The following is a 17,736-nucleotide window of genomic DNA, read 5'->3' on the forward strand; positions in this document are numbered from 1 at the left end:
CTTTTGCTAACTTCCACTCCTCCTCTAAATTATCAGTTTCTCTTACTCTCACCTCGTCATATGCCATTTTCAACCTTTCCTGATATTTACTTTTTACCCCCGGTTTTATTAGCTCTTCAACCCTCACTAGCTCCCTTTTACATCCACCCACTCTATTCCCCCACTCTTTTGCTACAACCAATTTTCCTTCCACCAAAAAATGATCAGACATACCGTTAGCCATACCCCTAAACACGTGCACGTCTTTCAATCTTCCAAACATTCTTTTATCGAAACAAATAAAATTATTGATGGGTATATGTTACTACTACTACTACTACTACTACTACTACTACTACTACTACTACTACTACCTTTCGAAAACAAACTTGTCTTTCGTTATTATTGAGAAATTTACTTATAAAAAAATTAGCATAAAAAATTGATTGACGGACACAAAAACCATTAATAAAGATATTAATAACCATAATAATAATCTTGTCCCTTATTATAATTATAATAATCATTACTACTATCATCATCACTATTATTATTATTATTATTATTATTATTATTATTATTATTATTATTATTATTATTATAACAGCGTTGTAATTGTAGAAAAACCATCGCATGTAATCCTGTCTATCCATTCAAAGGATATGGTACACCAGACAGAAAAAAAAAAAAACTTTTGGGGAACAGCTCTGCCCTAAGGAGGATTTCCCCGTTTCCATAGCCACGCCCCTAAGGTCCTTGTCCTTGTCCTTACTCGCTCCTATAAAAGGAGTCTCGTTGCCCAAAGGATTCAGACAGCCTCTGCCCTTCGCTGGATCACCATGAATCCTCTGGTAATTTGAGATTCATTTTCTTCTGTGAAAAGATTCTTTCTAATTTGTTCTGACTAAAGAAAGCAGTAAACTCATTCATTATTGACATAAGAAAGTGGTATATTCATAATGCAACTTGTTTTGAATTTGCAAATACAAATTCAGTTTATGTTACAATTACTGATTATTGCCATTTTTGTTGAATTCATTGACAATGTAATGCATTACAATGCATCTGGATTTCAGTCCAAATGAGATAAAATTGTTAGATTTTCTCGACTCTGCAAAGAAGTAACTTGATTGAGTTTTTTATTTTAATTTAATCTACATGATCTAAATGTCTTGATATTTAAGAATAAACTTTATTTTTTTATGCTCCACAGACAGTACTTTCTCTAGCAGCTGTGGCTGCCTGCAGCAGTGCCCAGATTTTAGGATACCCAGCGATCTATGGGGCCTACCCAGGATTCTACTCAGGTCTCCTTCCCCAGGGTTACAATGGACTCCTTCCTGCTGCCGCCCCACTGCCTGTGGCTCAAGTGCCCTTAACCTATAGTGGCGTGGCTCCTGTATCATACAATGCCCTCCCTTACGCCCCTGTAGCTCCCATCCAGACCCAACACCACGCCCAGGATGAGCTCGGTCAGTACTCCTTCGGGTACGCCGGAGGTCCTTCTGCGCGCTCCGAGACCCGCGATGCCTTCGGCGTCGTCAGGGGATCCTTCAACTACGTCGACTCCGAAGGCAAGGTCCAGACCCAGCACTACGTGGCCGACGCCCTCGGCTTCCGCGTCTCCGGCACCAACCTCCCCGTGGCTCCCGACGCCCCTGAGGCCCCAGCTCCCTTGGCTCTTCCAGGACCCCTGCCGGAGCCAGTTCAGGACACCCCAGAGGTCGCTGCCGCTAAGGTCGCCTTCAAGGCCGCTTTCGACGAGGCCGCTGCAGCAGCTGAAGCCGCCCCCGACGCCCGCAAATAGACAAATTGTTTGTTTGTTTGTTTGTGTGTTCTTAAAGCTGTCCCATTTTCCGTGAAGAGGCGACGTAGAGCACCGAAGTCTTCAGTCAGCTCACCAGCTTCTCCTTTGAGGGAGGCCAGTGAAGTGACAGGACTCGGTGTTGACTCGCCTTCACTTTGTGTACATATACTGTAGAGAGATATTCAGGCTGTGATCATGTATGTGTGTTTGTATGTGTGTGACTATTTCTTCAAAGAAAAATAAAAAAATATATCATTAAAGATTACTTATATTATCCTTTTACTTAGATTTTCTATGGAGTTTATGATATGACGAATGGTAGTTTCGACACACTGCGTGATAGAACATGAAATTACTTCAATGTCAAAGTTTTTAGCAATAGAGTAAAATGCCCTAATCTATATACAAATATGGACACATTGACCTAAAACAAACATGCTGGTGTTTGTCCTAATAACATTCTATGGCTAAACACAGCAAATATCAAATATCAAAGCAAAACTGGTTTTATAAAACTGACCAATAATAAAACTGGAAGTAATTGAGCCTAGTAGGATAAAATAATTATCTTCTTATTTCGACCTTCTTAGTCTCATTGTATTGAAGGATCGGACTCTTGAATGAAAATTTTCCAGCTATTTCTATTCCTTGCATCTTCTTCACCCACACTCCTCCTCCCCCCACCCCCCCCCCCCCCATCACTGGCCTGTTCTTAGCTCTCTTGATTGGTACCACCTCTTCCCTTAAAGGTTTAAAGGTCGTTCATGAATGGCAGAGGAAAGGAGCAGTGACAATGCCCTAGAGACTGGCCATATATCATATGATCAGCGACCAAGCCCCTTTTCCTCCCAGGCTAGGACCAGGGAGGGCCATGCAAAGGCTGCTGATGACTCAACAGATAGGCCTATAGGCTACCCGAAACCTCCCAACCTTAGCTAACAAGGAAGGTAAGGTTGCAGACACTAAAGGAACTAACGAGACTGAGCAGAACTCGAACCCCCGACTGGCAAACACCAGGCAGAGACGTTACCAATCAGGTCACCTCATACAGCCATAGTATATTTTAGACAGGCTTCCTTTCCTTATATTTACAGTTCACAGATTATTCTTCTTCTTTTATCTTATCTCTCACTATTTTCTCGAGCCAACAATTTCTTATTTATCAAACACCATCAAATCTGGATTGGATTCTGTTATAAAATTTAGGATGAAAGCCAGGTACTGGGATTGGTGACAGCATTCCAAGCTATTTCAAAACTATTCTCATTTGTCACTTTTTCTCTTCTGGAATCTTGATCCACTCTCGCATTGTTCAATGCAGATGAACTTTACATATGAATAAGCCTTTTGCCTTATTTAACTCATTTGGGCTGAGATAATCTAACAATTTGGATGAGATATAATGGAGGGGTGGAGAATGATAAATTCTGGGGCGGGCATAACTGCATCTCCTCTTTCCTCCCCTTTCAGTTTATTATAAGTTACTATGAAGAATATTCTGTGCTTCTATTTTGAGACTTTAAATAGAAATTAATAATTTTTTCTCTTTTCCTTAGTTTTAAAGGTAACGAATGTTATATACTGAAGTGCACGCAATGTATAATCTTTCCATGAAAAACCTGTCGAGGAAATACATCACTCTTACTAAACGCTAACTCATATATTGTTTTCTTATGTGATATCTGTCTATCCATTTCCTTCTTTATAAATAATAGTTTTAATCATTTATCTTATTCTGTCTTGAAAACCAAATAAATATCTTCATTCCCCTGAAGAACTCAGACCAATATAACTTTACCTGTAGTTCCCTACTAGTTCTTCAGAGCTATACACGGCCACACTGCAGTAAATAAAGGATAAGCAAAGCTAATCAGAACCAATGTAGTAAGAAGAGTGATAAAATGTCGACCGGCATGGAAGGTGGTTTGGCCCAGTAGTAAGAATGGGAAAACTTTTTGTTTGAAAAAGTGCGCAAACTATTAAACAATTCAAACAAAAGGACCTTGACAACAGGAACAGCTGAGGTCTCGATATCCTGCTGATGAGGCTGTCGTGTTGGGATGTGAAGGAACTTACAGGATTCGTCAGAGATTTTGTAAGAGAGAAAATTACATCTGTCATGAAGTATCTTCAATAGTCTGCTTTAAAGAAAATTGGATTTTGAAGAATGTGTGTGTGTGTGTGTGTGTGTGTGTGTGTGTGTGTATGTGTGTGTGTGTGTTTGGTAGGGAAAACGATAGGGACACCAAGAAAGTGTTGCCTGGATGGGGTAGAAAAGGTCATTCTATCTAAGATGCACTGGATGTGGGGGAAGTCAACGTGCTGTGCATGAGACTTCTGTGTTGGTATGTGAAGCGAGTTAGTTTTACACAGAGGAGACTACCATGTTTTAGCAGTAAAAGGATGAAAGTGAAAGCAACTGTTGTTTCTATCTTTCCCTGAAACCAACCCAAAATTAAGGTAATGGGTCAATGGTGAATTTAAACACACACACACACACATACACACACTTACCAAAACACATATATGTGTTTAAGTGAGTACATATATACAACTTATAATTCTTATTCATGCTATCCCACTCAAGTATCGTGAATAATTCATAATTTTTATTCATGCTATTCACATAACAAAAGATCATAAAATATTCCATCATATCAGTTAGCAGAGACAATACAAACTATTTTCAATGAAAATAAACTTCAAAGACTTTGTTTGTCCTTATTATCCCCCTCTGTTGACCTCAGTTTCAAAATGGGTATTTAGTGAAGATTGTTACAATAGATTTCAAGGGAACAGGTCAAAGTTCTCACCCCATTCACGCCCCCCCCCCTTCTTCCAAGGACGATCCCCAGACCCATATACTCGTGGTCAGGCTGGTAAACTAGGGATTTTTGGGGGGCTTAACAATAAGGGATATCTAACTATTTATCTTTATATACATACATATACATATAGTATATATATATATATATATATATATATATATATATATATATATATATATATATATATATATATACATATATATATATATATATATATATATATATATATATATATATATATATATATATATATATATGTGTGTGTGTATATATATATATGTGTGTATCTGTGAAGATAGTGAAAACTATGAAATTCAAACTTTATCAGCTGAATCATGGATGAAATCCATATGCAGAAAACCTCTATATTATTTACTTCCTGTACCTCCACAGAAGCCTCATATGCAGCACGTCAAGCTCTCTTACATACAGTGTAGAACCTCTCTGTCTCCCTTGCAATCGAAAGCATCCTGGATGTTGAGGTTCTTCTTTTAATGCCTCCTTAACATCATCTCTTCAGAATCATCTTAATACAGAAGTTTCTTCTTATCTAGACTGTTTTTATTAACATTTTACACTCTTCCAATGATTTTGATTCCTATATGCTACAAAAACATTTATTTTTACAAATTAAACCTTTTTTTTATTCAACATCCAAACTTCACTTCCATAAAGGACTCTTGGCTTAAATTTTTTTATCATAAATATAAACAACAGGTTATATCCATCTATAAATCCTATAGGATATGTTACACCAGTCAGAAAAAAGCTCTGAGGAACAGCTCTGCCCTCAGGAGGACTTTCCCCGTTTCCCAGGGACGAACCGTTAAGGACACAGGACAACTTTTTTCCCTAATCCAGGTAAGAAGAAGAAGACCGAAGATGCGGGTGAAGAGGATTGAAGACCCGCTTCGATTGAGGGACCCCGCCCAGGATGGGACCTTGATTCGCCCGCCTATATAAAGGATGTCTTGGGCATCTACCGGCAGACAGCTCCGAATCTGTGGGTCATCAACATGAACGCCTTGGTGAGTAGATGCAGAGGACAGGGAGCTGAGTGATGATGTGTCCTAACAATATTTACTTCTTAGGATTAAGAATATTTTGGCTATTTCAAAAGTTTAACCCAATTAAAGAGCTTAGGGACAAGTCTGTTTTGGCTATTAGTATCAGAAGTCAGACCTGAACTAATTTGAAAACTTCAAATTAAAAGTTATTGGCTATTATTAGTTAATTCTCGAACTCGCTTTTAAAATTCCATTTGCAATTTCTTGTCGACGTTAGACCTTAGCTAATCTTAACTGGATTTAAAATGTTGTGGTTATTCTTGATAGCCTTCAAAACTATAAGGAATCCAAGTCATAACACAATAGGTTAATTAATTCAAATGACTTTTTGCTATTCATTACAAACGGAAGTTTATTGTTAACAATGTATTGGGCTAAGATTTTTTTTTTGCATTGAGTGGTCAACGCCTTGAATTATAATAACTCAACTTCAATATGAGAATTATGTCGTACATTTGAGCTACCAATCATGAAATTCTCCACAAATGTAATGCTATTAAACTTGGAAAAAAAATTAAAGCAAACTATTCTTTAGTATATGTGAGTTACTAAGCCTAAAATAATCTATATATGCAATACTATTAAAGCTGTCGATTCTAAACAACAAAGAATCAGATTTTAGGTCTACAGGAAATGTGAAAATTAAAGTATATTTGTAGAGTGAGAGAAAGAGGGAGATTGAGTGAGATCTCTATAAGAGCCCGCATATGTTATAATCTAAAGGAAGCTACTTGTAAGAACTACAGTATATCATAATCACATTTGTTGTTCTTAATACGCATAATTAATAATTGGGTATTCAAAAGACTTATTTCAGAATCAATGCCTAAACAATTAATAGCCAGATAAATTTACTAAATCTAACTCCTCTCCCAATGAAACTATTTTCCAGACTGTACTCTCCGTCATTGCCTTGGCTGCCTGCAGCAGCGGCCAGATCTTCGGCTACCCCGGCTTCTATGGATACCCAGGCCTAATCCCAGGGGCGTCTCCCATCACCCTGAAGACTGTCGCAGCTGCCCCATCCCCAGTGGCCCTCAACACCATTGCCCCCGTGGCTTACAACGCCCTTCCATTCACCCCCGTGGCTCCCATCCAGACCCAGTACCACTCACAGGACGAGCTCGGTCAGTACTCCTTCGGATATGCCGGTGGTCCCGCCTCCCGCGCTGAGAGCCGCGATGCCTTCGGTATCGTCAGGGGATCCTACAACTACATCGATGCAGAAGGAAAGGTCCAGACCCAGCACTACGTGGCCGACGCCCTCGGTTTCCGCGTCGCCGGCACCAACCTGCCCGAGGCCCCTGCTGCTCCAGAACCCGCACCCCTGGCCGCTCCTGCCCCAGTAGAGGATACCCCAGAGGTCGCTGCCGCTAAGGCCGCCCACCAAGCCGCCCTCACCGAAGCAGCTGCCCCAGCCACCGAAGTTGCTCCTGCACGTAAGAGGCGTGCCGTCGTGACCGCCCACCACGTACCTGCCGTGTCTCCTCTTCGCTTCTCCTACGGCTTCTCCTCTCCCTTGACGTACAACCACCCTGCCGTCGTAGGATCTCCCCTGCAGTACACCGCTGGATTGGGCGCCGCCTTCCCAGCTATCACGCCCTACACCGGTCTTCCCGCCCTCGCCGCCTACAGCACCGGATACCCAGCAGTCACCACCTACAACGCAGCTGCAGCAGCAGCCCCCAGGGACGCCACCCTCCTGCGGGTGGTAAACAACCCCAACCACGCCGTCTCCTACCGCGTTGACTAGGCCCTTCGAGTACCTGTCTCAAGATGCTGTCTCCTCCAGATGGTGCAGAAGCGTAGATCACCACCTGACGAAGGAAGGAACGAACTCTCTTGCTTTATAGATCGATATTTGATCGAGTATCTGATTGACTTTCAATTGAATTGATTTATAATTTTAAAAAAATATTTCTAAAAATACAAATTGAAGTTCCAATCCTCTTCAAGTTGGTGTTGACGCAAACGACCTGATCTGTACATAATACGTCTGAAAGTTCATGTTGTGTTTTCGCTTTTTTTCGTTTTTGTCAGAACTTGATTTTTAATAAATGATTCATTCTAAAAAAATGTCTTTGATTTGTCCATAGAAAAACTAAATTTATGTGCAACATTGAGATTACATTTTGCAATAGAAAATAAGAAAATGAAGATACAGTAGATTAATATATTCCTCTATATTCAGAAATAGATATATTTCAAGGTTGTGATGAAAACTTTGAATAAGAAAATAACTTTAAAGCAATTGCTACTCTTACAGTCTTATCAAGAGATTCCCCAACAGAAAATGAAAAGAAGCAATATATATATATATATATATATATATATATATATATATATATATATATATATATATATATATATATATATATGTCGTGCCTAAGATGAAGAATTGCCTAATTTGTAAACTAGGCAATCGAATTGCCAAATTTCTATATTAGGCACTAACGTTGCCTAACTTGTAAGCTCCTTTTAAAACTGTGCCTATTTCATAAACTAGGCTGCCTAGCTTTTAAATTATGTAGCCTATTTTGCTAAATATGCAAATTACCTAGATTGTAAGTTAGGCAGCCATGTAATATTTTAATGTCATAACTAACCTCTTTTTTTATTTTATCACAGTGTTTCTAATAAAGTCCCTCATATTTCCTCATTAACTCTTACTTACTCATTGCTGCTCAGTACTTAGCAGGCTATCAATACATCCAAGATGAATGAGGACAAAACTAAATTTAGGTGAGAAGGGGGATCGGGAGGGGGGGGGGGGGCTGTGGGGAAGGAAAATCTCTGATCGGCAGAGACGCGATAGAGTAATCTATTTATTGGGATATGGGAAATATTCATATCGGAACAAATATAGATTAGGGATTTCCTTAATCTATATACAACTAGAGGGGCACTCAGTAGAGAGCATGCCTTTGTCACGCCAAGCAGTCTCATTTTGCATTAAACTCCACTGCGTGATTGTACTTCAATGTATTTTCTTCAAAATCTAATGGATTTGTCCCACTTGTGCAAGTTTCGTTGAAGAAATTAGTGTAGTAGTTTTGTGTAATGTTGTTCACAAACAAAAAATTAACAAAATTATTTTCACATTACAGTGCTAGGCGGAATATTTTACCGTGCTAGGTGGTATATCTTAGTAATCAATGTTTGCCAACGGTTATGTAAACGGATGAGCAACCTGGAGGAGTAATGAGAACTTGAGTGTGGAGGAAATAACCTAAATCACGAAGAAGTCACTGGCAGCAAGGTGACAGATTGGAATTAAGGTGATAGACAAGATGACTTTTCGGCTTTTACTCCTTCGCCTGGCGGATGATCTTACTGGATTTAGTAAGGACAGGCAGGGGTCTCTTTGCCTTAGTTAGATAGGCACTGCACATCACAAGGAACTGCCTATCCTTTGATGAATTTAGCCAATGAATCCTCTATGGATTAGTCAGTTTACAAAAAGCACAAATGACAGAATGGCCTCCAGTTCTGGGCGTTGCAGGGTGCTAAGAATCTCACGGTTTATAAATTCTAAAGAAAAATTGAAAATTGTTTATTGGAATGTTAGAACCTTGAATCAGATTGGGAAGTTACAGTAAGTGGAGAATGAATTTATGAAATATACTTTGGATATCTTAGCCCTAAGTGAAACACGTTGTAAGGGGATAGGTAACGAAACCTTAGACAAGGCAATTTATATATCTATTCAAGAAAGACAGACGGAGTTGGAAGAGAGGGGGAAGGAATGATGATGACACCAAGAGCAGAAAAGGCATTGACTGAGTGGGAAGCTGTAAATCGTAGTTTTACTTGAAAAGTTTAAATCAAAGCAGTGCAATATGAGTATCATAGTTTGGTGTGCACCAAAAAATTATTCCCCTGAAGAAAGAAAAGATGAATACTATGAAGATCTGCAGAGTGTAATAGATGAGATTCCAAAGAGAGATATGAAAATTGTAATTGGCAACTTCACTCCTAAAACTGGAAGGAATAATCAAGGTATAGAGAATGTGATGAGTGTTGAGGGTCTTGGCGAAGTTGCAAATGAAAATGGAGCACATTTCATAAGTTTCTGTTCAACAAACAATCTTGTCATTGGAGATACTCTTGCCTAGCACAAAGACATCCACAAATATACATGGACTTCACCCTGTGGCTCGGCGTCTATGACCTTAGATGTCAGGATGCCAGAAAACCTCAAATCAATCAATCAATCACTATGTGGCAATTACAAAAATAAAATAGATCACATAGCCATTTATAAAGAGAGAAGGAGGACTCTAAGAAATGTAATATGCTGTAGAGGTGCAGATATTGGTAGTGATCACCAGCTCCTCAATTCCACACTAAAATTAAAACTGAAAGCACCCAACAAAAATGTAGATAGAATACCTGGGTTTGATACAACCAAACCTATTGAAGATGAGCACAGAAAAACATTTGCAATTGAATGTAGGAATCGACTTTGAGAGACGAAGAGTAGACAATTAATAAAGAATGGTGTGATATTAAGAACATATGTCAGTCAGAAGGTAGTGAAGTTTTGAGACATGCTTATTCTAAAGAGACTAGAAAGAAAGACTGATGAAAAGCTGAGAGATGAACAAGTAAGATTTTGAAGGGTAGAAGTTGTACTGGCCAAATTTTAATTTCAAGACGTGTTGTACAACAATGCGTAGAATACAGAAATCCACTTTTGATGGCATTTGGAGACTATGAAAAAAACATTTGATAGTGTGCACCGGCCAATTTTGTGGTGAGCCTGGTGTTATAATTGAATTCCTCTTAAATATGTAAATTTGATTAAGTCTGTTCATGAGCATAGCAAGTGCAAAGTTAATGTTAGTGGAGTACTATCAAACGAATTTCCAATGATCAGCGGAGTACTCCAAGGGAATGTGTTGTCACCTATGTTGTTCATCATCCTCATGGATTTTGTAATGCATAGAACAGTTGGAGAGTGTGAAGAAGGATTGGACTGGGTTGGTAATAGGAAATTAGCGGACCTAGAGTATGCTGATGATGCTGTCCTTGTTAGCAAAACACCACAGGATTTGCAATGCTTGCTTATCAGAATGCATGAAATATCACACGAGGTTAGGCTAAAGATAAATAGAAGAAAGACAGAGATGATGAGAACGAAGGAGAAAGGATTAACGAGGTAGAATCATTTAGGTATTTCGGAACTATGATCTCCAATACAGGGTATTTAGGATTAGAGTTTAGTGAAAGATTGAAAAAAAAGAAAACCAGACAATGGCTAGGTTGATTAAAATTTGGAAATCAAATCGCCTGAATTTATATATAAAAATCAGACTATCGGTTTAAAGAGATCGGTGTTACTGCATGGACATGAAACAACCTCCAATAGATACAGTAGATATGAAAACAAAGCCCTCAGAAGGACCTTGGGAGTTGATTGGCAGGACAGGATTAGAAATGCAACTCTAAAAGAGATTACTCGAGTGCCATATGTGTGTGAGATCATGATGAGGGGTATATGGAGATGGTTTGGCATTCTCTTCGAACTCCCCATGAGAGATTAGTTCACCAAGCATTTACTTGGGCTCCACAAGGGACTAGAAGAGTTGGATGACCCAGGCCTACATGGCTGAAGACTATGAAGCGCGCAATATAAGATGATGAATGGAGAAGTATTGAATTAAAAGCTCAAGATAGAGACGACTGGCGAAATGTAACCAAGGTCCTTTGCGTCAATAGGTGTAGGAGGAGGAGATGATGATTATTATTATTATTATTATTATTATTATTATTATTATTATATAACAATAAACACTGCAATAAAAATTGTACATTTATATTCTTGTGTAGATATAAAAAATATATAAAAAAAAAAACTTTCGAAAAAAAATTTGGCTTTCGTTGTCATTGAGAGATTTATTCATAAAAAATGAGCATAAATAATTGATTGACAGACACAAAGACATAAAGATATTAATAAACATAATAATAATGCAATGCTTTCCATCCATTCAAAGGATATGGTACACCCGGCAGTAAAAAATCTGAGGAACAGCTCTGCCCTAAGGAGGATTTCCCCGTTTCCATAGCCACGCCCCTAAGGTCCTTGTCCTTGTCCTTACTCGCTCCTATAAAAGTAGTCCCGTTGGCCAACGGATTCAGACAGCCTCTGCCCTTCGCTGGATCACCATGAATCCTCTGGTAATTTGAGATTCCTTTTCGTCCGTGAAAAGATACTTTCTAATTTGTTCTTACTAAAGAAAGCAGTAAACTCATTCATTATTGACAGAAAAATGTAGTATATTCATAATGCAACTTGTTTTGAATTTTCAAATACAAATTCAGTTTATGTTAGAATTAATGATTGTTGCAATTTTCGTTGAATTCAGTTGATATAAAATTGTTCGATTTTCTCGGCAAAGAAAGAAGTAACTTGATTGAGTTTTTCAAATGATATTGATTTTAATTTAATCTACACGATTTAAATGTCTAGATATTTAAAAATAGACTTTATTTTTTTCATGCTCCACAGACAGTACTTTCTCTAGCAGCTGTGGCTGCCTGCAGCAGTGCCCAGATTTTAGGGTACCCAGGGATCTATGGGGCCTACCCAGGATTCTATTCAGGCCTCCTTCCTCAGGGTTACAAGGAACTCCTTCCTGCTGCCGCCCCACTGCCTGTGGCTCAAGTGCCCTTAACCTATAGTGGCGTGGCTCCTGTATCCTATAATGCACTCCCTTACGCCCCTGTAGCACCCATCCAGACCCAACACCACGCCCAGGATGAGCTCGGTCAGTACTCCTTCGGGTATGCCGGAGGTCCTTCTTCGCGCTCTGAGACCCGCGATGCCTTCGGCGTCGTCAGGGGATCCTTCAACTACGTCGACTCCGAAGGCAAGGTCCAGACCCAGCACTACGTGGCCGACGCCCTCGGCTTCCGCGTCTCCGCCACCAACCTCCCCGTGGCTCCCGACGCCCCTGAGGCCCCAGCTCCCTTGGCTCTTCCAGGACCCCTGCCGGAGCCAGTTCAGGACACCCCAGAGGTCGCCGCCGCTAAGGTCGCCTTCAAGGCTGCTTTCGACGAGGCCGCTGTTGCAGCTGAAGCCGCCCCCGATGCCCGCAAATAAACAAATTGTTTGTTTGTTTGTGTGTTCTTAAAGCTGTCTCATCTTCTGTCAACAGGCGACGTAGAGCACCGTAGTCTTCAGTCAGCTCACCAGCTTCTCTTTCTGAGGGAGGCCAGTGAAGTGATGGGACTCGGCGTTGACTCACCTTCACTTTCTGTATATACTTTAGAGAGATATTCAGGCTGTGATCATGTGTGTGTGTTTGTGTGTGTGACTATTTCTTCAAGTGAAAAAAAAATATTATTAAAGATTAGTTACATTATCCTTTTACTTTGATTTTCTATAAACCTTATATGGCGAAAAGGTAGTTTCGATACATTACGAGATATGCCATAAGATTAGTTAAACATCAATGCTTTTAGATATAAACAATGGTAACGCCCTAATTCATTAAACAAAACAGGCAATGCATTCCATCAGTTTTTTGCTTTGCGAAACACCATCAAAACTAAATTTGATTCTGTTATAAAATCAAGGCCAAGGGCGAGGTACTGGGACCGATGAACATATTCACTGTTTTTCTCTAACTATTTTTATTTGTTTCTTTATCTCTTCTTGATTCTTGATCCACTCTCGAATTGATCAAAGTTCTACAGTACATATGAATAAGGTTAGTGCCATATCTAACTGATGTGGGCTGAGAAAATATAAATTGGAAGAGAGAGGATTAGGATAAGTGAAGAGACCATAAATGAAAAGTTGTGGGATTTCCTTATGTTGTCTTAGCAAAGATCTGGCACTAGCTTTAGCAGTCTGAGGGGGTTTAAACATTACGTATGCTGTCTGAGCAAAGATCTGGCAGTAATTTTAGTCCTCTGGAAGCGTTTTAAATGTTAGATGCTGTCTGAGCAATGATCTGGCAGTGACTTTAGTCTTCTGGAAGGGTTTATACGTTACAGATGATGTCTAAGCAAAGATCTGGCAGTAATTTTAGTCTTCTGGAAGCGTTTATACATTACAGATGATGTCTGAGCAAAGAGCTGGCAGTAATTTTAGTCTTATGGAAGCGATGATTTGGTGATTATCGCTGAAAATGAGGAAGACTTACAGAGAAGGGTTGTACAGAGGAAAGAGACTATGGAGATGGATCGTTTGAGAGCAAATGTGGATAAAGCGGAATCTATGGGGACCAGTAAGGCAGGCAGGAACAGTGTAACGATGCATGAAAGTAGAAGCTAGATAATTGAACAAGTGGAAAAATTAAGGTACTTGGGATCTGCTTTAAGTCAGGAGGGAGGATGTGATGCTGAAGTTGAGATTAGGATGAAAGCAGCCTGGGGGAAGTGGAGGGAGGTAGCAGGAGAGGTATATGATAAGAAAGGCTAGTCAAGCAAAACGTCAAGATCTATAGCACAGTAATAGGACCAGTGTAAACGTATAGATTGGAAACATGGGTTCTAAGACAAAAAGAGGAAGATGAGAATCCTTCAGGTGGATTATTGGAATACCAATGCTTAAAAGATTGGAAAATGACGAAATAAGAAGAATAGCAAGCGCAGCAGAGAATGCTGAGGTGATAACAGTTTAACCACTGAGATGGTTTGGGACATGTGTTGAGGATGTATGGTGGGGAGGAAGTGAGGAGGGCTTGGGAGGAACCTGTAAGAAAAAGATCAAGAGGGAGGTAGAGAGTTAGATGACGAGATAAGGTGAAGGATGATATGGAGAGAAGAGGTTTGCTGGAAGGCATTGGAGAGAGTGCATCAGGTAACCGACCCCTTAGTGTAGGGATAACGGAGGGAAAGAAGATGAAGAAGGTGATGATGGGAGAGAATTAGATGGGTGGAGACTGATAAAGGAGGCTGGAAGAGGGTTGGGAAGTGAGATGGAGGTAAATAATTTGGGTCAGACCTAGAGTAATTACATCTCCCTCTTCTGTTCTCTGTTTATCTTAAGGTGCCAAGAAGACTATTCTTTGTCTTATTCCTGATATTTTGAATAGAAATACAACCTTTGTTTCCTTTCCTTTATTTTTGAAGGAAACGAACCTCATGTACAAAAGTGTTCGCAAGGTGTATTATATTCTTTCCATAAAAAATCCCTATCAGGAAAAAACATCTCTCTCCCTATATATATATATATATATATATATATATATATATATATATATATATATATGCACTTACACACACACATATATATATATATTTATATATCTATCTATCTATCTATCTATCTATCTATCTATCTATATATATATATATATATATATATATATATATATATATATATATGGATTTACACATATATACACACTATTACCAAAACAAAATATTTGTGTCTAAGTATTGCATCTTATCAATTAACACAGACAATACAAAATATTGTCAAGGAAAATAAACTTCAAACGCTTTGTTTGAACTTACATAACCCCTCTGGTGACCCCAATTTCTTATATATATATATATATATATATATATATATATACATATATATATATATATATATATATATATATATATATTTATATATATATGTATATATATATATATACATATATATATATATATATATATATATATATATATATATATATAAGAAATTTATTTGCGAAGGGTTTTTGTAACAGGATATTTCAAAAGAAAATTATCACTATGAGATTCAGACCTTGTCAGCTGAATCATGGATGAAAGCCATATGCAGAAAACTTGTAATACATTTTCTGCTTCTTACTCCTCCATAGAAGACTCATAAGTAGAACGTCTAGCTCATTTACATACGCTGTCATTCCTCTCTATCTTCCTAGCACTCAGTAGCATCCTGGATGATGAGGTTCTTTTAATGCCTCTTTAGCATCTTCTCTTCAGAATCATCTCAGTAAAGAGGTCTCTTCTTTTTAAGAATTCTGTATGAATTCACGTTTTACTCCTTTATAACGATTCTGATTCCCATATACCATAAAAACATTCATATCTACCGATTTTCTTTTAATATTCAACATCAAAACTTCACTTCCATAAAGGAGACTTGGATCAACAATCCTCTAAAGGTTTAAAGGTTTTAAAGGTCGCTCATGAATGGCAGAGGCAAGGGACAGTGACATTGCCCTAGCAATCAGGACAATGCCCTAGAGACTGACCATATATTATATGATCAGCGCCCAAACCTCCTCTCCACCCAAGCTAGGACAGGGAGGGCCAGGCAGTGGCTGCTGATGACTCAGCAGATAGACCTATAGGCTTCCCCAAACCCCCCAACCTTAGCTCACAAGGATGGTAAGGTTATAGACACTAATGACACTAACGAGTCTGAGCGGCACTCGAACCCCCGACTGGCAAACACCAGGCAGAGACGTTACCAATCAGGCCACAGCCACCCTTTCATACATATCAACCATGGGTTCTACACATCTATAGGATATGGTACACCAAACAGGAAAAAAAAACTCCAGGTACAGATATACCCTGAAGAGGATTTCTCCGTTACCCCACCCACACCCTAAAGTCCTTGTCCTTACTCCTATAAAAGAAGTTCCACTGGTCGAAGGATTCAGACAGCGTCTGACCTTCGCTGGATCACCATGAATGCTCTGGTAATTTGAGATTAATTTTCGTCTGTGAAAAGATTCTTTCTTAAGGTCTAACTAAATAAATTAGTAAAGGCATTCATACATTGGCATGAAAATGTAGTAGATTCACATGCCACTTGTTTTAAATTTGCAAATAGAAATGCAGTTCAAGTTACAATTAATGATTGTTACAATTTTTTTTTGATTCATGACTATTGCAATGCATTATTATGCAACTGGATTTCAGTCCAGGTGAGATAAAATTATAAAATATTCTTGACAAAGGAAATAAGTGACTTGATTGAGATCTTCACATGATTTTGCTTTGAATTTAAATAACATGATTTAAATGTCTTGATATTCAAAAATAAACTTTATTTTTCTTATGTTCCACAGACAGTCCTTTCTCTTGCGGCCGTAGCTGCGTGCAGCAATGCCCAGATTTTAGGATACCCAGGGATCTATGGGGCCTACCCAGGATTCTACTCAGGCCTCCTTCCCCAGGGGTACAAGGGACTCCTTCCAGCTGCCGCCCCACTGCCCGTGGCTCAAGTGCCCTTAACCTATAGCGGCGTGGATCCTGTATCATACAATGCCTTCCCTTACACCCCTGTAGCTCCTATCCAGACCCAGCATCACGCCCAGGATCAGCTCGGCCAGTACTCCTTCGGGTATGCCGGAGGTCCTTCTGCACGCTCTGAGACCCGAGATGCTTTCGGCGTCGTAAGGGGATCCTACAATTATGTCGACTCCCAAGGAAAGGTCCAGACCCAGCACTACGTGGCCGATGCCCTCGGCTTCCGCGTCTCCGGCACCAACCTGCCCGAAGCCCCTGCTGCTCCAGAACCAGCATCCCTGGCCGCCCCTACCCCAGTAGAGGATACCCCAGAGGTCACTGCCGCTAAGGCCGCCCACGAAGCTGCCCACAGAGAAGCAGCTGCTCCAGCCGCCATTACTCCTGCACGTACGAGGCGTTCCATCATGGCTACCCGTCACGTATCTGCCATCTCTCCTCTCTGCTTCTCCTATGGCTTTACCTCTCCCATGACTTACAGCCACCCTGCTGTTGTAGGATCTCCTCTTCAGTACACCACTGCCTTGGGTGCTATCCCAGCTCTCACGCCCTATGACACATCTGCTGGTTTTCCAACTCTCACTGCCTACAGCCCCGGACAGTAGTGACCACCAACAACACAGCAGCTGTAGCAGCCCCAAGTGCAGTAGTAGACTAAGCCCTTCGAGTACCAGTCTCAAGCTCTCTCCTACAGATGTTCTAGAAGCGTAGATCACCAATTCACGAAGGGAGGAACTGTCTAGTTTCAATCGATCGCCATATGATCGAGCATCTGATTGGCTTTCAACTGTTTATTAGTAAAACAAAAGTTATTTCTAAAAATAGAAATTGAAGTTCCAGTCCTTTTCAACTTGGTGTTGACGCA

At 39.8% G+C, this 17,736-nt stretch overlaps 3 protein-coding genes across 3 annotated transcripts; all 3 read left to right on the forward strand.

The window, feature by feature from the left end:
• The first annotated feature begins 731 nt into the window (after window positions 1-731).
• Window positions 732-7,711, forward strand: LOC137632859 (uncharacterized). Its single transcript, XM_068364956.1, has 4 exons — window positions 732-830; window positions 1,193-1,783; window positions 5,535-5,642; window positions 6,574-7,711. The coding sequence occupies exons 1-4, from the start codon at window positions 819-821 to the stop codon at window positions 7,432-7,434; spliced, it is 1,572 nt and encodes a 523-aa protein (XP_068221057.1). The 5' UTR covers window positions 732-818; the 3' UTR covers window positions 7,435-7,711.
• A 4,118-nt stretch (window positions 7,712-11,829) lies between these two features.
• Window positions 11,830-12,867, forward strand: LOC137632819 (cuticle protein 6-like). The gene is made up of 2 exons (XM_068364919.1): window positions 11,830-11,864; window positions 12,196-12,867. Exons 1-2 carry the CDS (start codon window positions 11,853-11,855, stop codon window positions 12,787-12,789), a joined length of 606 nt encoding a protein of 201 aa, XP_068221020.1. The 5' UTR covers window positions 11,830-11,852; the 3' UTR covers window positions 12,790-12,867.
• Window positions 12,868-16,235: 3,368 nt separating this feature from the next.
• Window positions 16,236-17,736, forward strand: LOC137632752 (cuticle protein 16.8-like). Its single transcript, XM_068364832.1, has 2 exons — window positions 16,236-16,321; window positions 16,694-17,736. The coding sequence occupies exons 1-2, from the start codon at window positions 16,310-16,312 to the stop codon at window positions 17,474-17,476; spliced, it is 795 nt and encodes a 264-aa protein (XP_068220933.1). The 5' UTR covers window positions 16,236-16,309; the 3' UTR covers window positions 17,477-17,736.

Source organism: Palaemon carinicauda, chromosome 42, assembly GCF_036898095.1.
Source record: "Palaemon carinicauda isolate YSFRI2023 chromosome 42, ASM3689809v2, whole genome shotgun sequence".
NCBI classification, from domain to species: Eukaryota; Metazoa; Arthropoda; class Malacostraca; order Decapoda; family Palaemonidae; genus Palaemon; species Palaemon carinicauda.